Source organism: Phytophthora ramorum (genome assembly GCF_020800215.1).
Source record: "Phytophthora ramorum isolate Pr-102 chromosome Unknown Phyram_PR-102_s0005, whole genome shotgun sequence".
NCBI lineage: Eukaryota > Oomycota > Peronosporomycetes > Peronosporales > Peronosporaceae > Phytophthora > Phytophthora ramorum.
Genome location: NW_027150651.1, coordinates 3,132,858 through 3,154,442, shown reverse-complemented (window position 1 = coordinate 3,154,442; position 21,585 = coordinate 3,132,858). Strand labels below are relative to the sequence as shown.

The following is a 21,585-nucleotide window of genomic DNA, read 5'->3' as shown; positions in this document are numbered from 1 at the left end:
AACAGCTACCTTGTTACTGCTCCAGGACGCCGTCCGCCTTCTGGATCTTGAGCGAGAAGTCCAGGCACGGGTAGCCCTGCGTGAGCTTGCCCTGGCTCACAACGTCCACGTCGGGCGACACGTACTGGCCGAGCGTCTCGGGTGTGATGCCCCCGCTGGCCTCGATGAGCACGTGCGGGAACTGCTTCTTGAGCTCGGCGGCCGTGGCCTTGAGCTGCTCGGGCTCAAAGTTGTCGAGCATGACGATGTCGGCGCCGGCTGTGGCGGCCTCCTGCGCCTCCTCGATGCGGCGACACTCGACCTCGATCTTCATGGAAAAGCCGGCGGCCTGCTTGGCCTTGTGCACGGCGTTGGTGATGCTGCCGGCGGCCCACACGTGGTTGTCCTTGAGCATGACCATCTGCGACAGGTCGTGGCGGTGCGTCGAGGCACCGGCCACGAGCAGCGCGTACTTCTCCACCAGGCGGAAGCCTGGCGTCGTCTTGCGCGTGCCGGCCACGTGGCCGCGCCAGCCCAGCGCACGTGCCTGCTCCACGGAGCGCCGCGCCTGCGTGGCTACGCCGCTGGCACGCGTGAGGATGTTGAGCGCCGTGCGCTCGCCCAGCAGCAACTGGCGGCACTTGCCCGTGACGCGCGCGACCGGCACTTTACCGCCGGAGACGCGGCTGGGCGCGACCTCCTCGCCCTCTTTCAGCAGCCACTCGACGCTGCAGTCGAGCGCGCGGAAGACCTCAGTGAAGAACGGGACGCCGGCCAACACGCCGTCCGACTTGGCCAGCAGCAGCGCCGTCTCCTCAGCCTCTGTGGGTTGTGGCACAAAGCGTTAGTGGGCATAATAGGCTGTAAAAGTTAGAGGGAGAACGCACCGCCCACGACGAAGCCGCCCACGTCGAAGGACGGGATGTCGTCCTCCAGCCAGAGCTGCACGTGCTTGGTCCAGGACGGGGGCAGCAGGTGCGCGAAGTTGGTGTCGGCCATGTCGATGGAGCTGAGATGACGAGCAGGTGAAAAGTGATATGAGGTGGCTCGAAAACGTGACGGGGCGAGTACCGTGGAGCGAGCGAATAGGAGCCATACAAACGAGAGCATGTCGTTGCAGAATGAGAGCGCCAGCTGCTGCTCGGCTTATCCGAGGCTTGCTATGCCGCGTCGTCATCGAGTTGTCGAGAGTTGTTAGGTGTGGCTTGAGACGCTTCCGCTCCGACACCTTGGCGGCGGCGGCGGCGGGCGTGGCAAGCTGCATTGCCATTGCTATCATTGCCGCATTAGATGCTCTCGAGAAGTTGAAGGTCTTGCTTGGTACCGGCGGTGCAGCAAGTTTTTGCAAATGACCTCGACGAGGGCATGTTAAATCGCTTGAGCACAAACAGCGGGATACAGCTGCCCGGCTGCAAGACTGCTTGCATCCTCGTCACCGCCACCAGCCCAGCGCAGAGTTGATTTGCAGTTTGCACCACGACGTTGCGCTGGCCACTGCCGGCAAGTGCGAACCCGCGTGAGCCAAGCAAGCCGCTAGCTAGGTATTCAAGCATAAAACGTTCCTTGTCCCTAATTAAAGACCCTGGGGTGCCTAGTTTGAAGCAAGCCGACAGGACTCCTTCGCATGTTGAATTGGTGTTGATCTACGCCATCTCTTGGCAACGGGTCCCAGATGGAAATGACGCCAATGTGAGCTGTGTTTGATGGCGTTTTTTCCATTGTATACCCGCAAACTGCCCCCGATGCTTATTCAGGACTTCCTTTAATTTAGGCGTGCCTACTTTATTCCAAAGTGGGACGGTGGGAGCGATCCTTCCTTGTATGGCGTGTTGAAGACGGCCCATACTCTCTCCAAGTCAGCGCCGCAACGACCCGAGCTCGCACCAGTCACTCGCACTGTAACCCCCGAGGCCGCGCCGGCAGCTCGTGGAAGCGTGCGGAGGCAGTGCCTGCTTCTCTTTCCGGCGTAAAGATCGCTCCAACATGGTCATGGACGACGACAGCGAGGACCTTCACTCTGGCGGCGGCTGCGACGTGTGCCAGACCGCAGCCGCCGCGCTGCGCTGCGAGGCCTGCCGCCTCGACCTGTGCGTCGACTGCTCGCGCGCGCGTCACCGCAGCAGCCTGCATCTGACCACAGGCCGCTTCCACTTCTACCGCCAAGCGCAGGACGCGCCGGCCGACGGCTCCGAGTCGCCGTCCACCGCGTCGGGGCCCAACTCGCCCGAGCTGCGCCACACACCGAGTAGCGACGCACTCTGGGGTTTCGACGACGCGCTCACGCAGTCTCTGCGCGCGCTCACCTTCGCCACGGACGAGGAGCGCGCGGTGATCCCCGCTCCGGTCGAGAGACGCCCACGCAGCTTCTCGGACTACGCGGCGCTCGAGCGCTGGCGGGCGCAGGGCGAACGCAGCGAACTGGGCGAGCTCTGGGACGCGCTGCGGACGGACTTCGCCTCACGCCACGTGGTCGTGCGCTGCGGGGCCGGCGCCTGGGACGCGCTGGACGTGCGCCGCGTCGTGGACCGACTCAACGTAGGGACGCAGCTGCTGAGGTTGACACATTGTTTAGTCGGTGGCTGACGTTTGTTGGTTGTTGTTGTTGCAGAACTTTGGCACGGTGGCGAGCACACGGCGCGAGCTGACTGCGGGCGGCCTGCTCTTCTGCACCTTCTTCGACCTCACGAGCGCCGTGGCTGCGGTGGATCGCTGGCGCGCCAACGCGGACGTCATCAGCTTCTGTCTGCCGTACGAGCTGCCGGATGACATCAACTCGGCCACACTGCTCGTGCGGTTCTCGCTGGGCGCACCACTGATCACGGCGGCCGAGCTTCGCCAGGTCTGCACGTGCTTCGGCCAAGTGGCGAGTGTGCTGCAGCCCGACGCGCAGACGGCCAAATACATCGTCGAGTACGGAGACTCTCGAGCGCTGCCTGCTGCTCTCAATGGACTACCGCACGCCTTCCACGCGAGTGGGCCGCTGTCTGTGGCGCGCACGACGCCACCAACCTTGGACGTCGCCAAGCTCAAGACCTTCCAGGAATGCCTGAACCGCGCGGCGGCCACGCACCCGCGGATCGCTAGGACTCGACCAAAAAGCTTCTCGTCGAGCAGCACGTCGCTTCTGACGTCGCCTACGTCGTCTGTTGCGTCGTCGATCAACGCGTCCTTCCTGGAAGGTGCTGGCAACAACAGCCCGATGGCATCGGCCACCTCGGCCACGTATCCCGGCCCTGGAGAGCTCACGTCTCCGGTGCTGATGCCACAGGAAGAGCAGCAGATTTGGGCGAGGCCGTCAGCCCGAGCCAGAAGCAATTCGTCATCGGCATATCTTGGCGGTTCCTTGTCATCCAGCAGCTTCGGCGACTCATCCGCGTATTCCAACGGGTTTACGCTGCCGTCCTCCAGCAGCATCGGCACGTTGTCCAGTCGCACGAATGGATATTCGTCGTTCCAGGCAGCTCATCACTTGCAGCCTTCCAACAATCAGATATCTCCTTCCGCCGCTGAGCAGCAGCAGCAAACGTATTACGACTTTCGAGGACGCCAGCGCATGCAGACCAAGTTCCCGCCCATGAGAGGAAGTTACAGCAACAACGACCACTTCTTCCGAACTAGCGCCGTGCCGGGCGGCGGACACACTGGGATCCCTGGTGGTGGCTCTACAGGACGCCTGACGTCCGGACGTAACGACCAAGGCACAGGCGAATTCAGCTTATTGATTGAAAAGGTTGCGTCGGGCGAGGACAGGCGAACAACATTGATGATCCGCAACATCCCAAACAAGTATACGCAGCAGATGTTGCTCGCGGAGATCAATCGCAACCATCGCGGGAACTACGACTTTTTCTACCTGCCCATCGACTTCAAGAACAAGTGCAACATGGGCTACGCTTTCATCAACTTCATTGATGCAGCGCACATCGAAGCGTTCCACAACGAGTTTGACGGCCAGAAGTGGACCAACTTCAACAGCGAGAAGGTCTGCGCCATCTCGTATGCGCGCTTGCAGGGCAAGCAAGCCATGGTCGCGCGTTTCCAGAATTCGAGTTTGCTGGAAAAGCACGAGTCGTACCGCCCGCTGGTATTCGGCAGCTCCGGGCCAAACCGCGGCAAGCCAGAGCCGTTCCCGGCCCCCAAGCAACTCGTTCACAAAAAGCAGTCTGTGCACCCGCATTCTCAAGGAATGTTTGGTGCTGAGGACTATGGCAGCTACGTAGCCCATCGAATCTATGCGCAGCAACCATCTCAGCAGCAGCAGATGCAACATGTTCAGCAACAGCAGCATTCGCTTGCCGTTTATCCGCAGCAGCTCTTGGGAATGCCCCAGCACGCCATGCCTCCTCTTCCGACAGCCAATGGGCTCCACTTCGGCATGCAGGCACTGCCGCTGCAGTACATCCCTTCGTACCAGCAGAACGACCCCCAACTGGCGTCGCCGTTTTTGTATGGGGTGGCGGGGATGCCGTCGAATGCGCTGGATTACACGCATTGAGGGGAGGCATTGGTGATGCACACTAGCACAAGCCAGAGCAGAGTGTCCTGTCCTTCCAGCTTGGCGCCTCAACTTCCTGCCTGCCTTCGTATTATTTTGTTGAGCGCTTGTGTACTCTTGTTTACTTTTTGGCTTGCTGGTTTTTGATACCTGCTCACTGTGTACTTTGATTAGTTAGTTGCCTTAGCCCGATAACTCGCTCGAAAATACAGCAATGAACAGCAACTGAATGCAAAGAGGGATCCAGCAGCTCCGATCACGTCGCAAAGAGGAATCGCAGGTCTTCTTCGGTGAGACGGCAGATAGCGCTCACGTTCGCTCCGACGGTTCCTTCAAAGATCAGCTGCTTCTTCTCCTGAAGCTTCAGGATGCGCTCCTCCACCGTGCCAGCGATGATGAAGCGAGTGGCTTGAATCGGCTTGAACTGGCCCAGGCGGTGAGTGCGATCGATCGCCTGGTTTTCAGCCGCAGGGTTCCACCACGGGTCCATCAGGAAAATGCTACAGTAGACACAAAAACAAGATGAGACGACAGAAGCATGCCCAGCAACTGCAAGCAGACGTACTGTGATGCAACGGTCAGGTTGAGTGCAACACCGCCAGCCTTGAGACTGATCAAGAAGGCTGTCACCATCGGGTCGTCACGGAAGGCTTTAATGGTTCGATCTCGCGCAGCCATGCTCATGTTGCCCGACAGCTTCACACACTTGACCCCACCAAGCTGCAGCCGATGCTGGATAATATCTAGCATGTTGACAAACTGTGAGAAAATGATGGCTTTCCCGGACGGGTCTCGAATACGCATGAGCTCGAGCTCCTGCATAAGCGCTTCAATCTTAGTGCTGGACTGGAAAGCGTGGACGTCGGATATTCGGTGGAGGATGCTGTTCCGATGAAAGCTGGACAAGTTCACAGTCTTGGGCGAGCGACTGCTCGATGCGTTGGCGGCCTGGTTTGAAGCATTGATGTCTGCCTCAATAGGTGCAGAAAGATCGACCGTCAGTGGCTTTGAGCACGCAGTGCATATCGCTTCTCCGCCGGCCGGAATCGACTCGATGTATTCCTTCACACACTCCCGGCAGAACTCGTGGCCACATTTTGCAACAACCCCATCTTCCACATACTCGTGGCAGATAATGCACGCTCGCTCGTCCTCGGGGCTACTGTTTCCACTCGTGTTGAAGGGCTGCTGTTCCACCAACGGTGCAGCTGAACTTGGGAGTTGGAGTGCGGGGTTCGACTTGGAGTAGCTGACGAGGTATGGGTGGTCTACTGCCTGGCGCAGGCGTATAAGGAGGTCGAAGATGTGAGCGTAGTTGTTCAATAGCGTTCCCGACGACACATAGGTGTTGAACTGCGCTTGGCTTTGCGTGTAAATCGCCTCGTAGAAGTCGTTTTCACGTTCGTCCAGTCGGTCCTTTCGAATACGCACTAGCTTGGGCGGAAGCGAAATATCGTCTGCACGTCCCTCCTTCGTACGACGCAGTAAAATCTACAGTGCATCACGTGAGAAACGAACTATGTTTTCGAAGCTCAAATCACTTGGGGACTTACGTGTTGGAGAACGTCATTTTGCAAGCGTTGTATGGCAAGTTTGCCTTCAGCAACGTAGCCGTATGCCTGAATCGGGATAACGACCTTCTTGTTGAAGTATGAGTAGTGCTGAATGGCACTGTGGCTGCATTGCACACACTTTCTATCTGGGAAGCTGGTGGCAACAAAAACACCTTACGTCAGATACAACTCAACTATCACCAAGAGTGAGTGGCACATACTTGTAGTCCAACATTTGGCAGTCGCACGCGTTGCAGTGGTAATACGCGTACTTCTTGACTTGGAGAAACCGAACCAAAGAAAACAACTCGCCAATCCGATTTTGCAGAGGCGTGCCTGTACACAGAAATCAGTAGGTTAGACTTCAGTAGCTTATCCCAGCACTTACTGCAACTCATGCTCACCTGACAAGCACCACTTGTACGTAGACTTCAGCTCAAACACACCGCGCGCAGTATTGCAATTCCGGTCTTTGATGTAGTGCGCCTCGTCCAGAACAATACGCGTCCATTTAATATGATGAAGTGGCGACTTGCCTTTAGTCTTCTGGAGAGAGGGTGTCTTGTCATCATCCTTTTTCTTCGAGCGCGGATTCGCTCGACCCCTCGACTTCTGTACTGGTTTCTTCAAGTCATCGTTTTCCTCTTCTTCACTCGTTTCTCCAGCGGCTGTCTTTTTGGGCTTCTTTTTCTGCTGCTTGTCTTGTAGCGCAGTCTTTCTCGCATTTGGTCCACAAAAGTATTTGTTGTGCGAGACCAACTTGTCTGGTAAGTACTTCTTGCCGCAGTACTTGCACGCAACCTTTGACCAGCCCAGGGTTTTCCGGATCTCACTTTCAATGATAGAGTAAGTCGTCAGTACAATATCGTACGAGGCGATTTTCTCCACTGAATCCAGACGCTTGGGCCCGTGGTGAATGTACACGGATAAATGCCCAGGCTCCACAAATCTCTCGATCTCGCTTTTCCACTGCATCACTGCAACTAGCGGACACACAACAAGTGTACCACCGTGCACAACCGAAGCGCTCCTAGCTTTGGCACTTTTCCCACCTGCTTTTTCTCGAACGTTTTCGAGCACGAGTGATATAGCCTGAATAGTCTTTCCCATGCCCATTTCGTCCGCAAGTATACCGCCCTTGTAGCCTCCCTCTTCCTGCCCAACCATCCATGCCAGCGCTTCTCTCTGGTACGGAAGAAGGGTAGCTGTCAAGTACTTTGACGGCTCCTTCTCTGGCATGCGGCCTTTCTTGACGAAGTGATCATCCGTGAGGTCGAGTCGTTCGTCGATAACGCCATCCAGGTCGTTGCTCTCCATGTATTCACGAACACGCTTCTGGTCTGCTGGTGTTAGCTTTGACAGCCCTTCAATTGGCTCATCCTTCTTCTTTTTCTTCTTTGCAGGTGTCTTGCCGATCTCCTCAGCATCGGGATCCGCCTCCTTGGACTCTTTCGTCAGTAGTTTGGCGGCTTTTAGACCGATCTGAGTGCACTCCAAATGCTGTTGAAGAGACCCGGAGCACAGGTTAGACGTGTACTACAGTCAGAAATAACAAATCAAACTATGCACTCACTTTGTAGTACGTCGTTTGACCAAACATCGAGTGGCGAATGTCGATGCCAACGCGGAGCTTCTTGACCAGGAGCTTTATTTCGCAGCTCTTACACTGTATGCACAGCGTGTCCGCAATATGTTAGCTCAAGACACATCTCAGCCATAACGAGCTACGTATCTGTACCTTTGCTCTGGAGTTGGCCGCGTATTCAATGAAGTAGTGGGGGCCCTCCTCGTAGTCGTTCTCATGGTCCGAGCTCTCGTTCTCGCTGACATCAATATCCAGCGAGTCCACATCACTAGCACTAGCATTGTAATTGGCTGTGGCATTAGCTGTGGCAGCTGGGGGCATTTGCTGCTGTTTTGCACGTCCATTGACCGCTCTCTTCTGCTTCGCAGGGGACTTTGTCGCCACAGGACGTCTTCTCACCGGCGTCCGGTCTTCTTCGCTCGAGACCTCCGACACTGACCCCTCCTCCTCCTCAGACGCAGTCTCCCCAACGAAGTCACTGTCTCCATCGTTATCCTCGTCTTCGTCCTCCTCGTCGCGGGATGGGATCACCGCCTTGTAAGACGAAGCGCGGCGAGCTGGTCGACCACCGGCTCGAGGCTTTGCTGCAGGTTGCACCGGCGCCTTCTTCTTCATGGTAGCCTTCCCGTTCAGCCGCTTTGACAGCGTCTTGGCGATGGGTTCATCCTCCTCTTCGTCCTCGTCCTTGGGGGAGCTCTTGGCCACTCGCCGTCTCTTGGCCGCTGGCTCCTGCTGCTCGTCCTCCAGAGCCTCCGCCGCTCGCCTCTTCCCATTGGCCGTCACATGTCTCCCGCCACAGTCCACGCACTTCCACGCGTCCACCAGCTGTGGACGGCGGCGCAGAGGCGGCGAGAGGCAGCCCAGGTGGAAGACTTTCGCGCAGGCAGAGCAGCCCACCGTCACACGCTGCGACTGCTGTGTGCACACCACACACACGTCCACGCCCACAGCTGAGCCAGTCGACGGCTGCTGCTTCTCTTGCCGCAGTGTAGAGCGCAATCTCGCCATTGTTCGCTGCAGCTTGCGCCTTGGACTTCAAATTGCCGACTGCGTGGATCGACCAACAGGCACCAGCAGAGTGAATGTCATACGAGCATAGACGGGACTGAATTTTGGCGCGTCAAAGTTGCCGAGAGCGGGCTGTTGGCGGCATATTCCACTTCAACAGCAACAACGACTTTCTACACCCTGAGAGATTAGATTAAGGAGGATTAATCCCGCTGATCATCGCATACGGGTCTTACGAGACGGTCATGGAGGTCAAGTGTGCGAAGGAGCCTGGAGGCAGCACCAGCTTCTTGCGGGAACGCTGCGCGCTCTCGGCGTTGATCTTCTCCAGCAGCAGACGGAATTGCTCCACCTCGCGGTCGATCTCGTCCTCCTCCGGGTCGCGCACCTCCGTGTCCGAGTCGCCGCTCCCATCTGTGGACGCCAACGCGGGCTGCTGCTTCTCTGGGGCTGCTGTGGGCTTGCGCTTGGACGCAGACGGCTGGGGCTGTGTGCCAGTGTCCTGAGGACTCACCTTCTCTGTTGCCTTCTGAGCTGCAGCCTCCTTTTTGCGGCGCTTCTTGTCCTTTTTGTTTTTCTTCTTCTTGCTGCTACTGGAAGGCTTCTGACTAGCCTTGAGGTCTGCGAGCTCATCTCGGAGCAGCTCCGCCTGGATAGCGAGCGAGTGCTGCAATGCCTCTTGGTACGCGTCTTCCAACTGTTGGTTTCGAGTACACACACACGCGCGGTTAGCTACATGAAGGTCGCTAATGAGTTACGGCGTCAACTTTCGCACCTGCTCTCTGAACTTGATGGCCAGCACCTCCAGCAGGTATTCCTGTGCGAGATGTGACGTGTTCGCACCGGGGCATGTGTCGTCGACGTCGTCGTCCTCTTCGCTGTCTTCGCTGTCGTCGTCGTCGAAGCCAGACCGGAATGGCGATACGTAGCTGAACTGCTCGCCGCAGCGGATCAGGTCCATGATGAAGTCGGTGTGGTCCTCCCGAATAATGATATAGCGTTCTTCTTTCTGAATAAGTCGCAGCAGCTCGTCCTCCTGCCGCTTGCCCACTTCCAGCGCGGCCAAGTACTCGTCCGACAGCATGCCGCCCTTCGCTCCCCGCCTCTCTTCGCGCTCCAGCTCATACTTAAACACCAATTCCTCCTCCTCTAGCACCATATCTTCCGACGCGAGCATCTCGTCGTCGGACTCGTCCTCCAGCTCGTCTGCATCCTCCTCGTCTTCCTCCTCATCCTCGTCGTCGTCGTCATCTTCCTCGTCGTCCTCCTCTTCGTCGTCCAGGAAGGGTGGGAAGACACTGAAAACGTCCTGCAGCGAGCGACTGCCCGAGCGCTTCCGCTCGTGGTCTTCCCACTCGGCGATGACGTTGTCGTGGCACTCGCAGCACAAGTTCTGTCCCACAAGGAACTGGTCTAGCGCCGTCAAGTAGCTCTCGCGTCGGATCCGCAGAAGCCGCCTTTTGGCCACAAGCGACAGTTCCCTCCAGAAGTTGATGAGCTCCTCGCGCGTGTAGCCCTTGGGTCCGTTGAGCCCCACGACGCTGTCGTTGCTGCTCGTGGAGCCCGTGGACGCGGCGGCGACGGCTGACCCTCCGCTTCCTGCGCGCTCGGCTCTGGGCAGGAAGCGACCGCTGAGCTCCCGCGCAAAGTCGCCGTCGGTGGGCCACGGATTGCTGCAGGAAACAGAGAGAGAGTCAGACTTACTTGATTGTCTTGGGGAGGGACGCGCCTACCGGTACTTGCGCGCCAGCATGAAGCCGGACGAGCGCCGCAGAAGGCGGTGGCGGTGGAGCAGCTCCGTCTTGTGCACGTGCGCGGTCTTGGGCCCTCGCGTCATGGGGGCGAGCGGGTTAGTTTCTATCAGGAAAAAGTAAATTACAGACCGCGTCCCAATAAAAGTGGCCACAGTCGGGCGTGTCCCAATATATAAAAGATGTCCTCGCTCGCAGCGACGCAGGCAGACGGGTTCTACTACCCTGCGGACTGGCGGCCGGAGTATGGCTCGCTCAACGCGTTCCGCGGATCGCACCCGCTGGGCAAGCGCGCCAAGCGCCTGGCGAGCGACGGCGAGCTGGTTGTGCGCTTCGAGATGCCGTTCAGCGTTTGGTGCGTCGGCTGTGACGCGCACATCGGTCGGGGCGTGAGGTTTAACGCGCGGAAAACGCGCGCGGGCAGCTACTTGACCTCCGCTGTGTGGGAGTTTCGCATGAACTGCGCCAGCTGCGGTGGAGAAATGATCATCAGGACGGATCCGAAGGCGCGCGACTACGAACTCGTGCACGGCGTGAAGAGGAAGGCTCAAGCGGAGGAGGAGGAGGTGGCGCAGACGGAGCCGCTGAACGACCCGCGACTGGCGGCGCAGCTGCAGCGCGACCCGTTCCGGAGGCTGGAGCACGAGAATGAGGACAGGTGCGCGGCCCAGAAGCGCTCGCGGGGCCTTGACGCGCTCGCAGAGCTGCAGGACGCCGAGTTTAAGGACGACTACGCCAGCAATGCGGCACTTCGAGCGCAGTTCAGGAGCAAGAAGAAGCAGATCAAGAGCCGAGAACAAGAGGCCAAGCGACTCGGATTGGGGATCCCGTTGCTGGACGTGCATCCGGACGACGTGGTGGTGTCGAGGGCGGTCGTGTTCAAGGACATCCCACAGAAACGGCGGCGCGCTGCTCAGCGACCAGAGTCGAAGTCTCGCTCACGGAGCTCATTGAGAGCGCCAGCTGTGGCTGCCAAGCTGGACTCGTTCCAGCATTTCGGCGATCCTGTAGGATCTCAATTACAGCGCCTGAAAGCGGCCAAACGAGCTGCGAAGAAGCGGAGAGCGACGTCTTCCCGGAAGTGACATCATTTCCCTCGTTGTTGCTATTTTATTCCTGCACACTGCATCGTCCAACTCCAGTGAATTCAATCTCCTCCATAAAATATGTTTGTGGTTGCTAGATAATTTGTGTTTGACTCACTCGAGCGCAGCACAGAGGCGCGGGACATCGTTGCACAGCACAGCGAGCGACTTGAAGGCTCGGTCCTCGTCGCCCTGCCACACCTGCAGACATTCCTCGGCTGTCAGCACCATCTCGCATGAGTAATTCGAGTCCTCGCTGTAGGCGCAATATGCTAGCAGCACACGCACAAGGCTCCTTTTGTCACCCTCACTGGCGCCAGTGGCGTGCTCGTCCACGTCCCTCGTGATAGCGTCAAACTTGTCGTGTTTGCCGCGGAGAATGAACTCTTCCACGTGCATGGACGTGTCGGAGATACTGGAGGCGAGCTGCAGCAGTCGTTCACCCTCAGTCCGGCTGGCGTCGCTCTCTGCCTGGTTGTTCTCCATCTCGGCGTAGAACGCGCGGTCCTCGTCCAGCTTGGGCAGCAGTTCATACTCGTCGTCCAAGTCACTTTCTGCGTCCTCCGGCGACTCGCTCTCAGCCTGCTTCTGCTGCTCCTCAGCCTCAGCCCTCTGTGTCTCCGCCTCCAGCTTGGCGCTTTGCTGCAGCTCGCGAAGGCTCTTGGCGGGCCGCGGCGCCGTCTCGAATACGGCGTTGAACTCGTCAAACACGTCGTCGCCCACTTCCTGGGGCGGCGCCAGCAGCGGCTTGGCACTGGCCACGAACTTCTTGGCGATGAACACGAGCGACGCGATGAGCGCCGCCCTGGCGCGGGCAGTGGCGGCCTCTGCCCAGCAGCTCATGACAGCGGCCGTCAGCGCCATGCGCGAGGAAAGTGCGCGCAGCAGAGCCGCCTGCTGCGCTTGGCAACGCTGCTGCAGAGGCGAGCCGCGGCGCTGGCGGCCTCGGAGCGCCCCCACCTGCGCCCTCACGAGCGCGTACATGGCCTCGGAGCGGCTGTGCGCGTGACAGACCGACGAGACGAGCAGGTTGCCCATGGTCGCAAGCTGTCCAATGAGGCACAAAAGTGCTCAACCCAGAATAGGCAAGTTGAAGCGCATTTTCCGCGGTTCCCGGCCCGCTATTGGCCAATAATGCGGACATTTGACACCCTGAAATTAGTCGCTGCTCCGTGCAGCCTTCAAGTGTTCGTGGTGCTGACACTCGAGAAAATGGCTGCCGTCCCACTAAATGCTGGCCAGTATCGTGACAGCCTACCTTCTCCTGAGTTGCTGGATCGGCGGTGCTGCTCTTAATCTCCTTCGTAGCGAACCACGTGAGCTTAACACGAGCTCGGTTAGCGACCCGCTACTGCTGCAGCTCCGTTACTATAAGTACTTGAACCACACCCAATCTCTCCCTTGTCGTTGCGGTCCGCTCTGTCTTGAGGAAGCCTCCATGATCTCCGTTGTATTGGAGCAATCTCGTCCGCTGATTGCCATGTCTATGTAAAACTGTTGACTCGACACACCACACCAATCGGACACAAACTGAAGCAACTGAGCAACTGCCGGAATGACATCAGCTCGAGCGCGTGCCTCCATCACTTCCGAATCCGCTGCCAGCCACTCGCATTCCCAGACATGACGGCGCAGGAGCTCGAGAGCATGGAGCGCCATGACGAAGCTGCCGCCGCGCCCGTGCCCAGAACGCAGGACGCCCCGTTCGTGTACGAGACACCTGGCTTCTTCGCCGATGACTCGCGCGTGCCGCAGTGGGCACAGGGCCTCGCGACCGACCTCTTCAGCTTCGTGACCATCCACTACAACGTCTGGGGCGTGCCGTTCCTCGTGCTCTTCTACTACCTCTACACGATCGGCTACGGTTACGTTCCCGTGGCGCTCGTGGCGCTCTACCTGCCGTCGTTCCTGAGCGGCGCCCAGAAGACGGCCAAGGGCAACCCGTGGCCGGCCTTCCGCTCCGGCCGCATCTGGGGACTCAGCGCCAAGTTCCTAGGGTGCGTCTCTCTCTGCGATTGCGTGTATTGATCGCAGTGGCTGACGTTTTGTGTGCTGCAGCATCAAGATCATCCGAGAGCAGGAGCTGGACAGCAGCAAGAAGTACATCTTTGGCTTCCACCCGCACGGCATCATCGTGCTCTCTCGTGTCTCCACCTACGCCGGTAACTGGGAAAAGGTCTTCCCGGGCATCCCCACGCGAGGTGATGAGGCTTAACCTGTAGCAGCTGATTGAAAAGGTTGAGCTGACGTTTTGTGGCCTTGGCATTTGACAGCGCTGGGAGCGTCGACGATGTTCTACGTCCCTCTCGGGCGTGAGCTGTGCTTGTGGCTCGGAGGTGTGGATGCCTCGCGCTCCACGGCTGACAAGGTCCTGAACGACGGCACCAGCGTCGTCGTGTACCCCGGAGGCGTGCCCGAGATCTTCAAGACGGACCCCAACTCCAAAGTGAACGAGCTCGTGCTGAAGAAGCGTCTGGGCTTCGTCAAGCTCGCCATGCGCCACGGCGCCGAACTCGTGCCGAGCTTTGTGTTCGGTGAGAAGTGGCTCTACAAGTAAGTGTGGCCTGGCTCGTTGCGTGGTGAACCACCGGACCAACTGACGTGTCTTGTGTCCATTGCAGCATGTGGAACCCTCCTCAAGGCGTGATCAACTTCTTCCGCAAGACGCTCAAGATCCCGATGATCATCTTCTGGGGCAAGTTCATGTGGATGCCCAAGCAGCCGCCCAAGGGCAAGCGCTTTGGTGTCGTGTACGGCAAGCCCATCCCTACCAAGCTGACGGCGAACCCCACGGAGGAGGAGATCCGCGCCGTGCACACGCAGTACGTCGCGGAGATCGAGCGTCTGTTCTCGCAGTACAAGAAGGAGTTCGGCTACGAGGATGACGAGACATTGCTCATCAACTAGGCTTGCAAGATGAGTAAGGTAGGTGAGCTAAACACAGTCTATTTCCCCCCCAGCTCAGGCCCCAGGCATCCAGCGATGCATGCATCAGCTATACTTCACCGAGTCAACGATGCTGTTCTCGTCGAACATCCGCAGCAGGTTCGCATAGTTTGAATCGTATTTGGGGCCTTCCCAGTAGATCTTGTGGCACACGCGGCAGACCCAGAACTCGGTCACGACTTCCAGCACGTTTGGATGAACCGCGTCTTCCGTTTGGTTGCGGACGAAGTCCAGATCGACAACATCGAACCCTTTGGCGTTGCAGCGCGAGCAGCGCGACATCATCTCTTCCTTTACGAGCTTGAGTGCGAAGTGCGCCTTGATCTCCTGGAACTGCTCGAACGGGTCGTCACTGGACACCACGAAGCATGCTCCGGAATCGCGCCGGTTAGCCAGCTTCTTGTCGCGAGTCAGCACGATGCGCTGCTCGCACACGGCCAAAGCCAGCAAAGACGCCTTGTGGTCCTGGCTAGCGGTTTTCTTGGGAACGGAGTAAGGATCCCAGATCACCACGTCCATGCCAATTGTCCGCAGCCACTTCCCGACTCGCGCCACCATGGAGTCTGCCAAGAACTTGTAATCGCGACCCTGCTCCGGTTTGTCATGGTGAGCAGTTGGTGCGCCACTTGACGGGGGCCTTGGTTCTTTGTCCGTAGTTATGACAGCTTCCACCGCAGAAACGCCTCGTTGGATGTCTCCCATGGACTCGATAGGAATCAGTGCGAAGTATGCTTTGGAATTAAGCCACAACAGCGCTTCATGAGAGCCTCCACCACACACCAGAGACTCAACATATCGCAGCGTGCTGCTGACATAGATCCGAATAGGATCGCCCCGATCCGAGTCCTCGGTACTAGCACGGGCGGAACGGTGTCCGAATGGCGGAATAGTACCGGGTTCGAAGCCAAAATACTCGCAGCACTCTGCGGGCGTCGCGAGCTTCACTCGCCTTCGGCTGACTCCACTTAGCGTCGCAAGCTGGGCGGTATCCAGCTTGCAGTTAGCTTCGATGCAGGCAACGCACGGCTCCTCTGTAAAGTACAACGTGAACAGCAATTAGTACTGGCCGACAGGCAAGAGACTTCAGTTGTACTCACCATCAGCAAAAAAGCAGATAGTGTTGACGGCTACAAACGCAGCAGGATGGTCCGAGTCATGAGGTTGCTCGAGAAGACCTTTCACAGTGTGCGGATCGAGAAACGTCAGTGCAGTGTCCAGGATTTCTTCTGCCACTCTGCCCCCACTCCCTAAAAGATCAAGCTCTTGTTCTCGATAAATCCTTTTGCGCTCCGCCCAGTATTCCTCCACATCTTGCGGCGTTAGGAGACTTGCGACCACGTCGCCAGTACTTGTCTGCATTCTGCTGGCCACCCAGTCTTGGCAGTATTTCTCCCGCAACGCGATAGCCTCGGATGCCTCCTCAATGTTCAACGGGGACGGATAAATCACCTCATGAATTTCTGCCGCCGTGTTTTGCCAAGATGGTAGCTCAGCATCTTCGTTCTTGTTACTGCCAGCATTCACATGTGTGAGTAAGTGGTGCTCGTTTCACTTCGGGCAGACAAATTATCGACCAGTACTCACAGCGTATTGGTCATCTGGACAAGACAATAGGCATCTAACGCAGCGTAGGCAACTTGGGGTGCTGTAAGTGGACGCACATCCCAGTTAGACATTTGCATCCGCTGAGATGTAACAGGACACAGGCAGCACGTTAGCGGTCATTTGCATACCATGAACCTCATACAGTCCATGCAACGATACAAGCAGGAGCCCCACCTTATCAAGAGGATTACCCAAGATAGTGCTTGTCGCATTCGACAAGCTATTGCCAACAGAGACGCCCAGCAGCTTGGAAACGACTGCATTGAGCTGTACCATACACATTTACGTTAATATATTCTGTTTTTCTGAATTGCCACCACGAGGCAGTAACATGTACCTCCAGGAACGGAGAAATCCGCAGCAGTGTCGATCTCTCGGGGAAAGTTTGATGCAGCACTATTGAGGAGCATAGTGGAATTTCGTCAGTCATTCACATATACATTTCTTTGACGCGAGGCAAGCAATTACTCCAAGTACACCTTTAAGATCAGTGTCGAAGCCAAATCCAACTTTGAGAAGAAATGGGCAGGCAAATAACCGAGCAAGGAAGGTCTCAAACAAAAAATCGCTGGCCTGTACCACAGCAACACGAGAAAAGTGTCAGGCAAAAAGTCGAGAGTAGGGTGTAACAGGTAGTTGCGTACATGGAGAGCCAATAGATCGATGATAAATACGCGGGATGACGACGAGATTTGCAAAATGCTCGCCACCGCAGTTGTCGTCGTCGAGCCGGTGGCAGCGGCGATTTTACTGGAAGTTGGTTTCCACTCCACATCTAGTCCAACAATTTGGTTCATATCGAATACGGTGCGAGTTCGTGCAATAACAGGTTCACTGTACTCTTCTGCACGAGGTTGGATCTCACCAAAAAAGTGATTCATTGCACCACGGAGAGATTCTTTAGTATCACAAAAAGTGATGGCTTCTCCACTCAACTCAAGAGCTAAGCAACCGTTCAAAGCAGCTGCATTGGCGGAAGAAGTGAGGCCATTCGCTCTTAGCGAACCTCGTTGTGCAACCATCTTTGCAATCTGGGTCTCAAAGTCTTGGATGTTGAGCATCTGAGCGAGCCGAGCAGCCCACTGAATTTCACCAGCAGTCATCATATGGTCGAATAGTAGCTTTTGGAGGGAGTTATCATTCCCAGCAAAAGATAACGCCATTTGCCAGCGCTGTCGCTCAATAAGCTTCATCAGTCCGTCGTGACAATACATCAGGTCTGCATTGGAGCAACGATCATCAGTAAAATAAGTGTTTCTGCTGGGCACGGATGCTCTCCACGGTACGTACCAATATCGGGGTATTCATCTTGTAGACCGAAATTGTAAACGATGCGGTGCGCCTGTATCATAATATCACCAACGAGACTAGTAAGCAAGTGCGTTCAGATACTCGAAGTGTCACACATCCCACCGAATCCTGCTGGTCGTACCCGTTTCACATCCTGGATTGCGATAGCTTCATCCACCAGTACCTTTCCTAGGTCTGCGTATCGTTCGTTTCACTCGACATGAGAACTATGACCAGCAACCACACAAAGACACTTGAGCGTTACCTTTGTTGTCAGGTCCACCAAAAGTTTTCGCGAGAAGCTCTGCCGCAGACCAGTCCTTGCATTTGGCCATCGCCTTGATTGTCGATACAAAGGACCAGTCGACTGAGCTGAAGATGGTCAAGAGTTTGATCAACGCTGTGTATTTCTTCGACGCGAGGAGGCACTGAGCCGCGCCTTGCACGGTTTGGGGGTCGATGTCTGTAATAGCGAAAAGATCCACAATTTCCACTACCAGCTTTTGATCCTGCAAGGGACAAGGGCAAACTCAGCATCAATTCCACACCTTCAGACACCCGACAGCAAGTGCGCACCACGAGTTCGGGGTCTTGCAGACCGGCCACACAGAATTCCCTTAAAATGTCATTCTTTTGGCCCTGAATATGGCAATTCCAGCGCTGCTGGTCTCTATGTCCGCCCTCGGTGAGTTTCCTCAGGGCGTTGACCACCATAAAAGCCAGCGGCGCATTGGGCTGCGCCTTCTTTTTCTTCCTCTTCTTGCCCTTCTTGGCTGTGGCGGAATCTGCTCCTGCATGCTCCGTCTCCTCGACGGGAGCCGTCTCCTGAGCTAGCTGCAGCACAACGAGCACCGCGAACCGCCAGAACTCGCCCTGGTTGACTACGCTGAAACCCTCGAACGTCTGCGCCAGCTTCGCCTCCAGCTCCAGGAACCTGTTGGAACCGCGTGTGGCTGCGTGAGATCCGTAGAATGCATTGCGGATGGCCGACGTCCACTGGGAAGCTACCGACGCATCATCTAGCACAACGAGGGACTCGAACAGCTCCGATAAATGCTGCTGGAATGCCATTGGGTTATGGCCCAACCGTAATTTATGACCGTAAGCCTCCTTTTATCAGAATTGTTTTGGCTCTTAACCCTATCGTTCCGCCATAGAGTTCTATTTAAGATGTTCATACTGAAATCCAGTCAAACCTGTAAAATAGTACTTTAAGTATGCTTTGATGGATCTATTCATAGAGGTTTTCTTTAGTAAATCGTGTTATAATGGTATTTTTTATAAGAAGTCCAAGGTTTTAGGCGACCCTTTCTGCATGCGATCCACTGATTCGCTGAAATAGAACAGAACGTCAAAATCATTGCCGAAAAAAAAGCATTGGGAGGAGTACAGCGGCTAACATCAAATACGACGATAGCAACAACATGATATTTGCTTGTTCGCACCAATCAGAGGTCTGCCCAACACAAGTGCCTGCAGGACTCAAGCGGAAGCAAGGCCACGTCGTTCGCTTGTAGTAGTGGCGGGGTGGAGCATGGAGCAGCGCATGGAGTAGTAAACCGAGGGGTAGAGGACGACAGAGCTGCAGAAGATGAAAGAGCAGTGCTTCGAGGCAGGCTACGCACAATCACTGTGGGCTCATGGTGGAGATAAGCCAGCAATGCACAACGCGCTGATGCTATTTACTCCAAGGGACGATCAAGTATTCATCCCGTTTCTGCTGTAGACGAGCTACATAAAATCGATAAAGCTGATCAACTGCACGCCACACCGAACTAGTTGACGGCCGGGCTAGTCTTAGTCCAGTACACCATGTTCACGCCGGACTGGTCCACAGCCGTGCTAGCCTCAACACTTATCTCCACGGTGAACTTGTTCACAGCCACGTGTAGTGCTCGGAGCCATCATTGGGAAGGCAGCTCTCGTAGAGAGCGTGACAATGTCGACCGTGGCGGCCGGTTAGTGGCTGAGATCATGGAGAGCGCTGGGACGATGTGCTGCCAAGGCAGCAGGCATCGACGTGGTGTTTGGCTATTGGTGTGAGCTTCGATGACACCTGCACGATGGCAGTGCAGGCATGAATGTGGAGACGTGGAGACTGCTGAGAGGAGGATTCACAACGGTGAAGCGATCGACGGGAAGGCAAGAGGCTTCAGATCGTAAGGAGCATGAAGACCGATCTGAAGCAGGAGTAAGAGGATCATAGGGAGCAGCCAAGGGTAGCAGCTTTAGGAAACATGCCGGCAAGGCACTCTAACTCCAATATCACTTCGCAATTTACTTTCAAGCGCTTAACCAGCTACATTGTTATCAATAGCTATTAAGACGACGATGGCAGGCTTCGGTGCGGTGGATCAAGATGGGGACGTTGAGATGAGTGTTCCTCAACCGATTTTTGAGTTTATCAAGGCACCCAAGCTGGCAGTGTGGAGCCAACCAGCGTTGGTTTGGTTCCTGCGCGATCGTCGCCAGTACTTGAACAAGGTCCGGGAAAGATGCATGGTCACAGGCGAAGATCAAGACAACGTGACTTTCAGCATCAAGAGTTCGGTGGAACCTCGGATCCTTGAGCATCTCGCTCACTACGTGCTACGAAAGCCTATAACTGAGGTGACGGAGGACGCACTGCGAACGGGGATGGAACGGAAGGCTGACTCCATGATGAATGATCATGTGCCGGATGTGGCAAAACTGTTCGCCGAAGAGTTGAAGATGGACTTACGGGAGCCCGACATTGAGGCCCGGGTGTCTAAGTACTTCATGGATTTTGACAGGTGGTCGAGAATCAGGGTCTAGCGACATGGGTGGGTCGAGGCGTATTGCAGGTCGCCAGCGATGCAAGGTGCTTGTGGCCAACCTGCTACCTGACGTGTTAAGGATCGATGTGGAGCGGCTGATAAGCATGACTCATCGCGACGCAAAGGTGGACGACGTCCAACTGTACGATTTGATTGTTGAACGAGCCGTTCGTCAACAGCACCATCACCTCGTGCAGGCGGAGACGAAAAAATCGGTGCAAGCCAGGAGCAAAACTGGTGAGACGAAGCAGTTCAAAGAAAGGTCGAAGGAGGCGGCCAAGAGCGATACAAAGCCGAAAGCCAAGGAGTATACGGTACGACCGCCGAAGGACGGTTGTTTTATCTGCAAGGGCCCTCATCGCGCGTTTGAGTGCCCAACTGGCACGAGTGAGCAGAAAGAGGATGCGCGGCGGACGCTGGCGGCTCGGAAGGCGGAGCGTCTGAAGCATGTGAGCTCCAGCACAGCGACTGGGTACACGGTGACCATTAACGGTGTGTTGGAGGTTCCTTTTTGCGCCGACTCGGGCGCAGACAGCAGCATAATCTCTCAGGCTATGGTGCAGGAGTTGGGTACACTGGATAGTACCGTGGTGTTGGTTCCGCTAGAGCCCCCGGTCGAGGTGAAGGTGGCTGGAGGAGCCATCTTGTCGTGTCGTGTCTGGTTCTAGATGGGGACGAGGAAGAGTTCCTACTGGGCAGGGCGACGATGAAAGACATCGGGATTGATGTCAACGAGTTGCTCGAGCAACTTGCAGGGGGGGGGGGGGGGGGGGGGATCTACAGTGGCTGAAGCGGATCACGATGATATTACTGCAAGCGACCCAGAGCTTGGTTTCTCAGATGAGACCGATGAAATTCACACTGTGGTGAGTAAGCTGGTCGACGACGCGGTTGATGCCGGGTTCGATTCATCACTCACAGGCGACTTGCGTGCTCTCGTTCATGAGTACGAGGATGTGTGGCGTCTCAAGATCGGTGCCGATGAGCCGGCCAAAGTGGAGCCAATGCGGGTTGCCCTGAGGCCTGACTCTGAACCATACCGTAGTGGCGTAAGGAAGCACCCTGACATGCAGCGTGCTTTTTTGCGAACTTATGTGCAAGAACCGCTGGACAATGGGTTGATTATTCGGAACAACAATAGCCGGTGGGCATGTGCTGCTTTGCCAGTGAGGAAGTCTAGTGGGGATGGCTATCGGATCACCGTTGACTACAGGCCCGTCAACAAGATGACTATGCCTTTGGCTGGACCTACGCCTAACCTGGCGGCGGTAACGCAGAGCGTTCGAGGCGCCTATGGCTTCGGGCAGTTCGACCTTTTTAAAGGGTTTTGGCAGATGCCGCTCGCGGCCGAGAGCCAAGAGCTTTTTAGCTTCGTGACTGAAGATGGAGTTTTTACTCCGCTGCGGGTGCCTCAAGGCGCCAGCGACTCTGCGATGTTCTTTCAGCTACAAATGCATGATTGTTTTCGTTCAATGCTCTACGACTCGGTG

At 56.4% G+C, this 21,585-nt stretch overlaps 8 protein-coding genes across 8 annotated transcripts; 3 read left to right on the top strand and 5 right to left on the bottom strand.

The window, feature by feature from the left end:
- Positions 1–13: 13 nt before the first annotated feature.
- KRP23_6735 (Nicotinate-nucleotide pyrophosphorylase [carboxylating]) lies at positions 14–978 on the bottom strand (the record flags this gene model as incomplete). Its single annotated transcript, XM_067891963.1, has 2 exons — positions 14–801; positions 867–978. The coding sequence occupies 2 exons, from the start codon at positions 976–978 to the stop codon at positions 14–16; spliced, it is 900 nt and encodes a 299-aa protein (XP_067746269.1).
- A 984-nt stretch (positions 979–1,962) lies between these two features.
- Positions 1,963–4,474, top strand: KRP23_6734 (Protein MEI2-like 4; the record flags this gene model as incomplete). The annotated part of the gene is made up of 2 exons (XM_067891962.1): positions 1,963–2,514; positions 2,588–4,474. The coding sequence occupies 2 exons, from the start codon at positions 1,963–1,965 to the stop codon at positions 4,472–4,474; spliced, it is 2,439 nt and encodes an 812-aa protein (XP_067746268.1).
- Positions 4,475–4,730: 256 nt separating this feature from the next.
- Positions 4,731–8,620, bottom strand: KRP23_6733 (ATP-dependent helicase rhp16; the record flags this gene model as incomplete). The annotated part of the gene is made up of 8 exons (XM_067891961.1): positions 4,731–4,974; positions 5,040–5,965; positions 6,028–6,181; positions 6,249–6,363; positions 6,432–7,010; positions 7,080–7,527; positions 7,601–7,693; positions 7,766–8,620. 8 exons carry the CDS (start codon positions 8,618–8,620, stop codon positions 4,731–4,733), a joined length of 3,414 nt encoding a protein of 1,137 aa, XP_067746267.1.
- A 232-nt stretch (positions 8,621–8,852) lies between these two features.
- On the bottom strand, positions 8,853–10,457 carry KRP23_6732 (uncharacterized protein; the record flags this gene model as incomplete). The annotated part of the gene is made up of 3 exons (XM_067891960.1): positions 8,853–9,317; positions 9,396–10,293; positions 10,354–10,457. 3 exons carry the CDS (start codon positions 10,455–10,457, stop codon positions 8,853–8,855), a joined length of 1,467 nt encoding a protein of 488 aa, XP_067746266.1.
- A 96-nt stretch (positions 10,458–10,553) lies between these two features.
- On the top strand, positions 10,554–11,456 carry KRP23_6731 (Coiled-coil domain-containing protein 130-like protein; the record flags this gene model as incomplete). Its single annotated transcript, XM_067891958.1, has 1 exon — positions 10,554–11,456. The coding sequence occupies one exon, from the start codon at positions 10,554–10,556 to the stop codon at positions 11,454–11,456; it is 903 nt and encodes a 300-aa protein (XP_067746265.1).
- A 25-nt stretch (positions 11,457–11,481) lies between these two features.
- On the bottom strand, positions 11,482–12,494 carry KRP23_6730 (uncharacterized protein; the record flags this gene model as incomplete). Its single annotated transcript, XM_067891957.1, has 2 exons — positions 11,482–11,494; positions 11,575–12,494. The coding sequence occupies 2 exons, from the start codon at positions 12,492–12,494 to the stop codon at positions 11,482–11,484; spliced, it is 933 nt and encodes a 310-aa protein (XP_067746264.1).
- Positions 12,495–13,079: 585 nt separating this feature from the next.
- KRP23_6729 (2-acylglycerol O-acyltransferase 1) lies at positions 13,080–14,363 on the top strand (the record flags this gene model as incomplete). The annotated part of the gene is made up of 4 exons (XM_067891956.1): positions 13,080–13,453; positions 13,515–13,657; positions 13,730–14,009; positions 14,078–14,363. The coding sequence occupies 4 exons, from the start codon at positions 13,080–13,082 to the stop codon at positions 14,361–14,363; spliced, it is 1,083 nt and encodes a 360-aa protein (XP_067746263.1).
- Positions 14,364–14,447: 84 nt separating this feature from the next.
- Positions 14,448–18,368, bottom strand: KRP23_6728 (Exonuclease mut-7-like protein; the record flags this gene model as incomplete). Its single annotated transcript, XM_067891955.1, has 11 exons — positions 14,448–15,433; positions 15,500–15,912; positions 15,987–16,087; positions 16,182–16,274; positions 16,345–16,403; positions 16,487–16,580; positions 16,652–17,226; positions 17,298–17,349; positions 17,440–17,492; positions 17,563–17,806; positions 17,874–18,368. 11 exons carry the CDS (start codon positions 18,366–18,368, stop codon positions 14,448–14,450), a joined length of 3,165 nt encoding a protein of 1,054 aa, XP_067746262.1.
- Between the last annotated feature and the right edge of the window lie 3,217 nt (positions 18,369–21,585).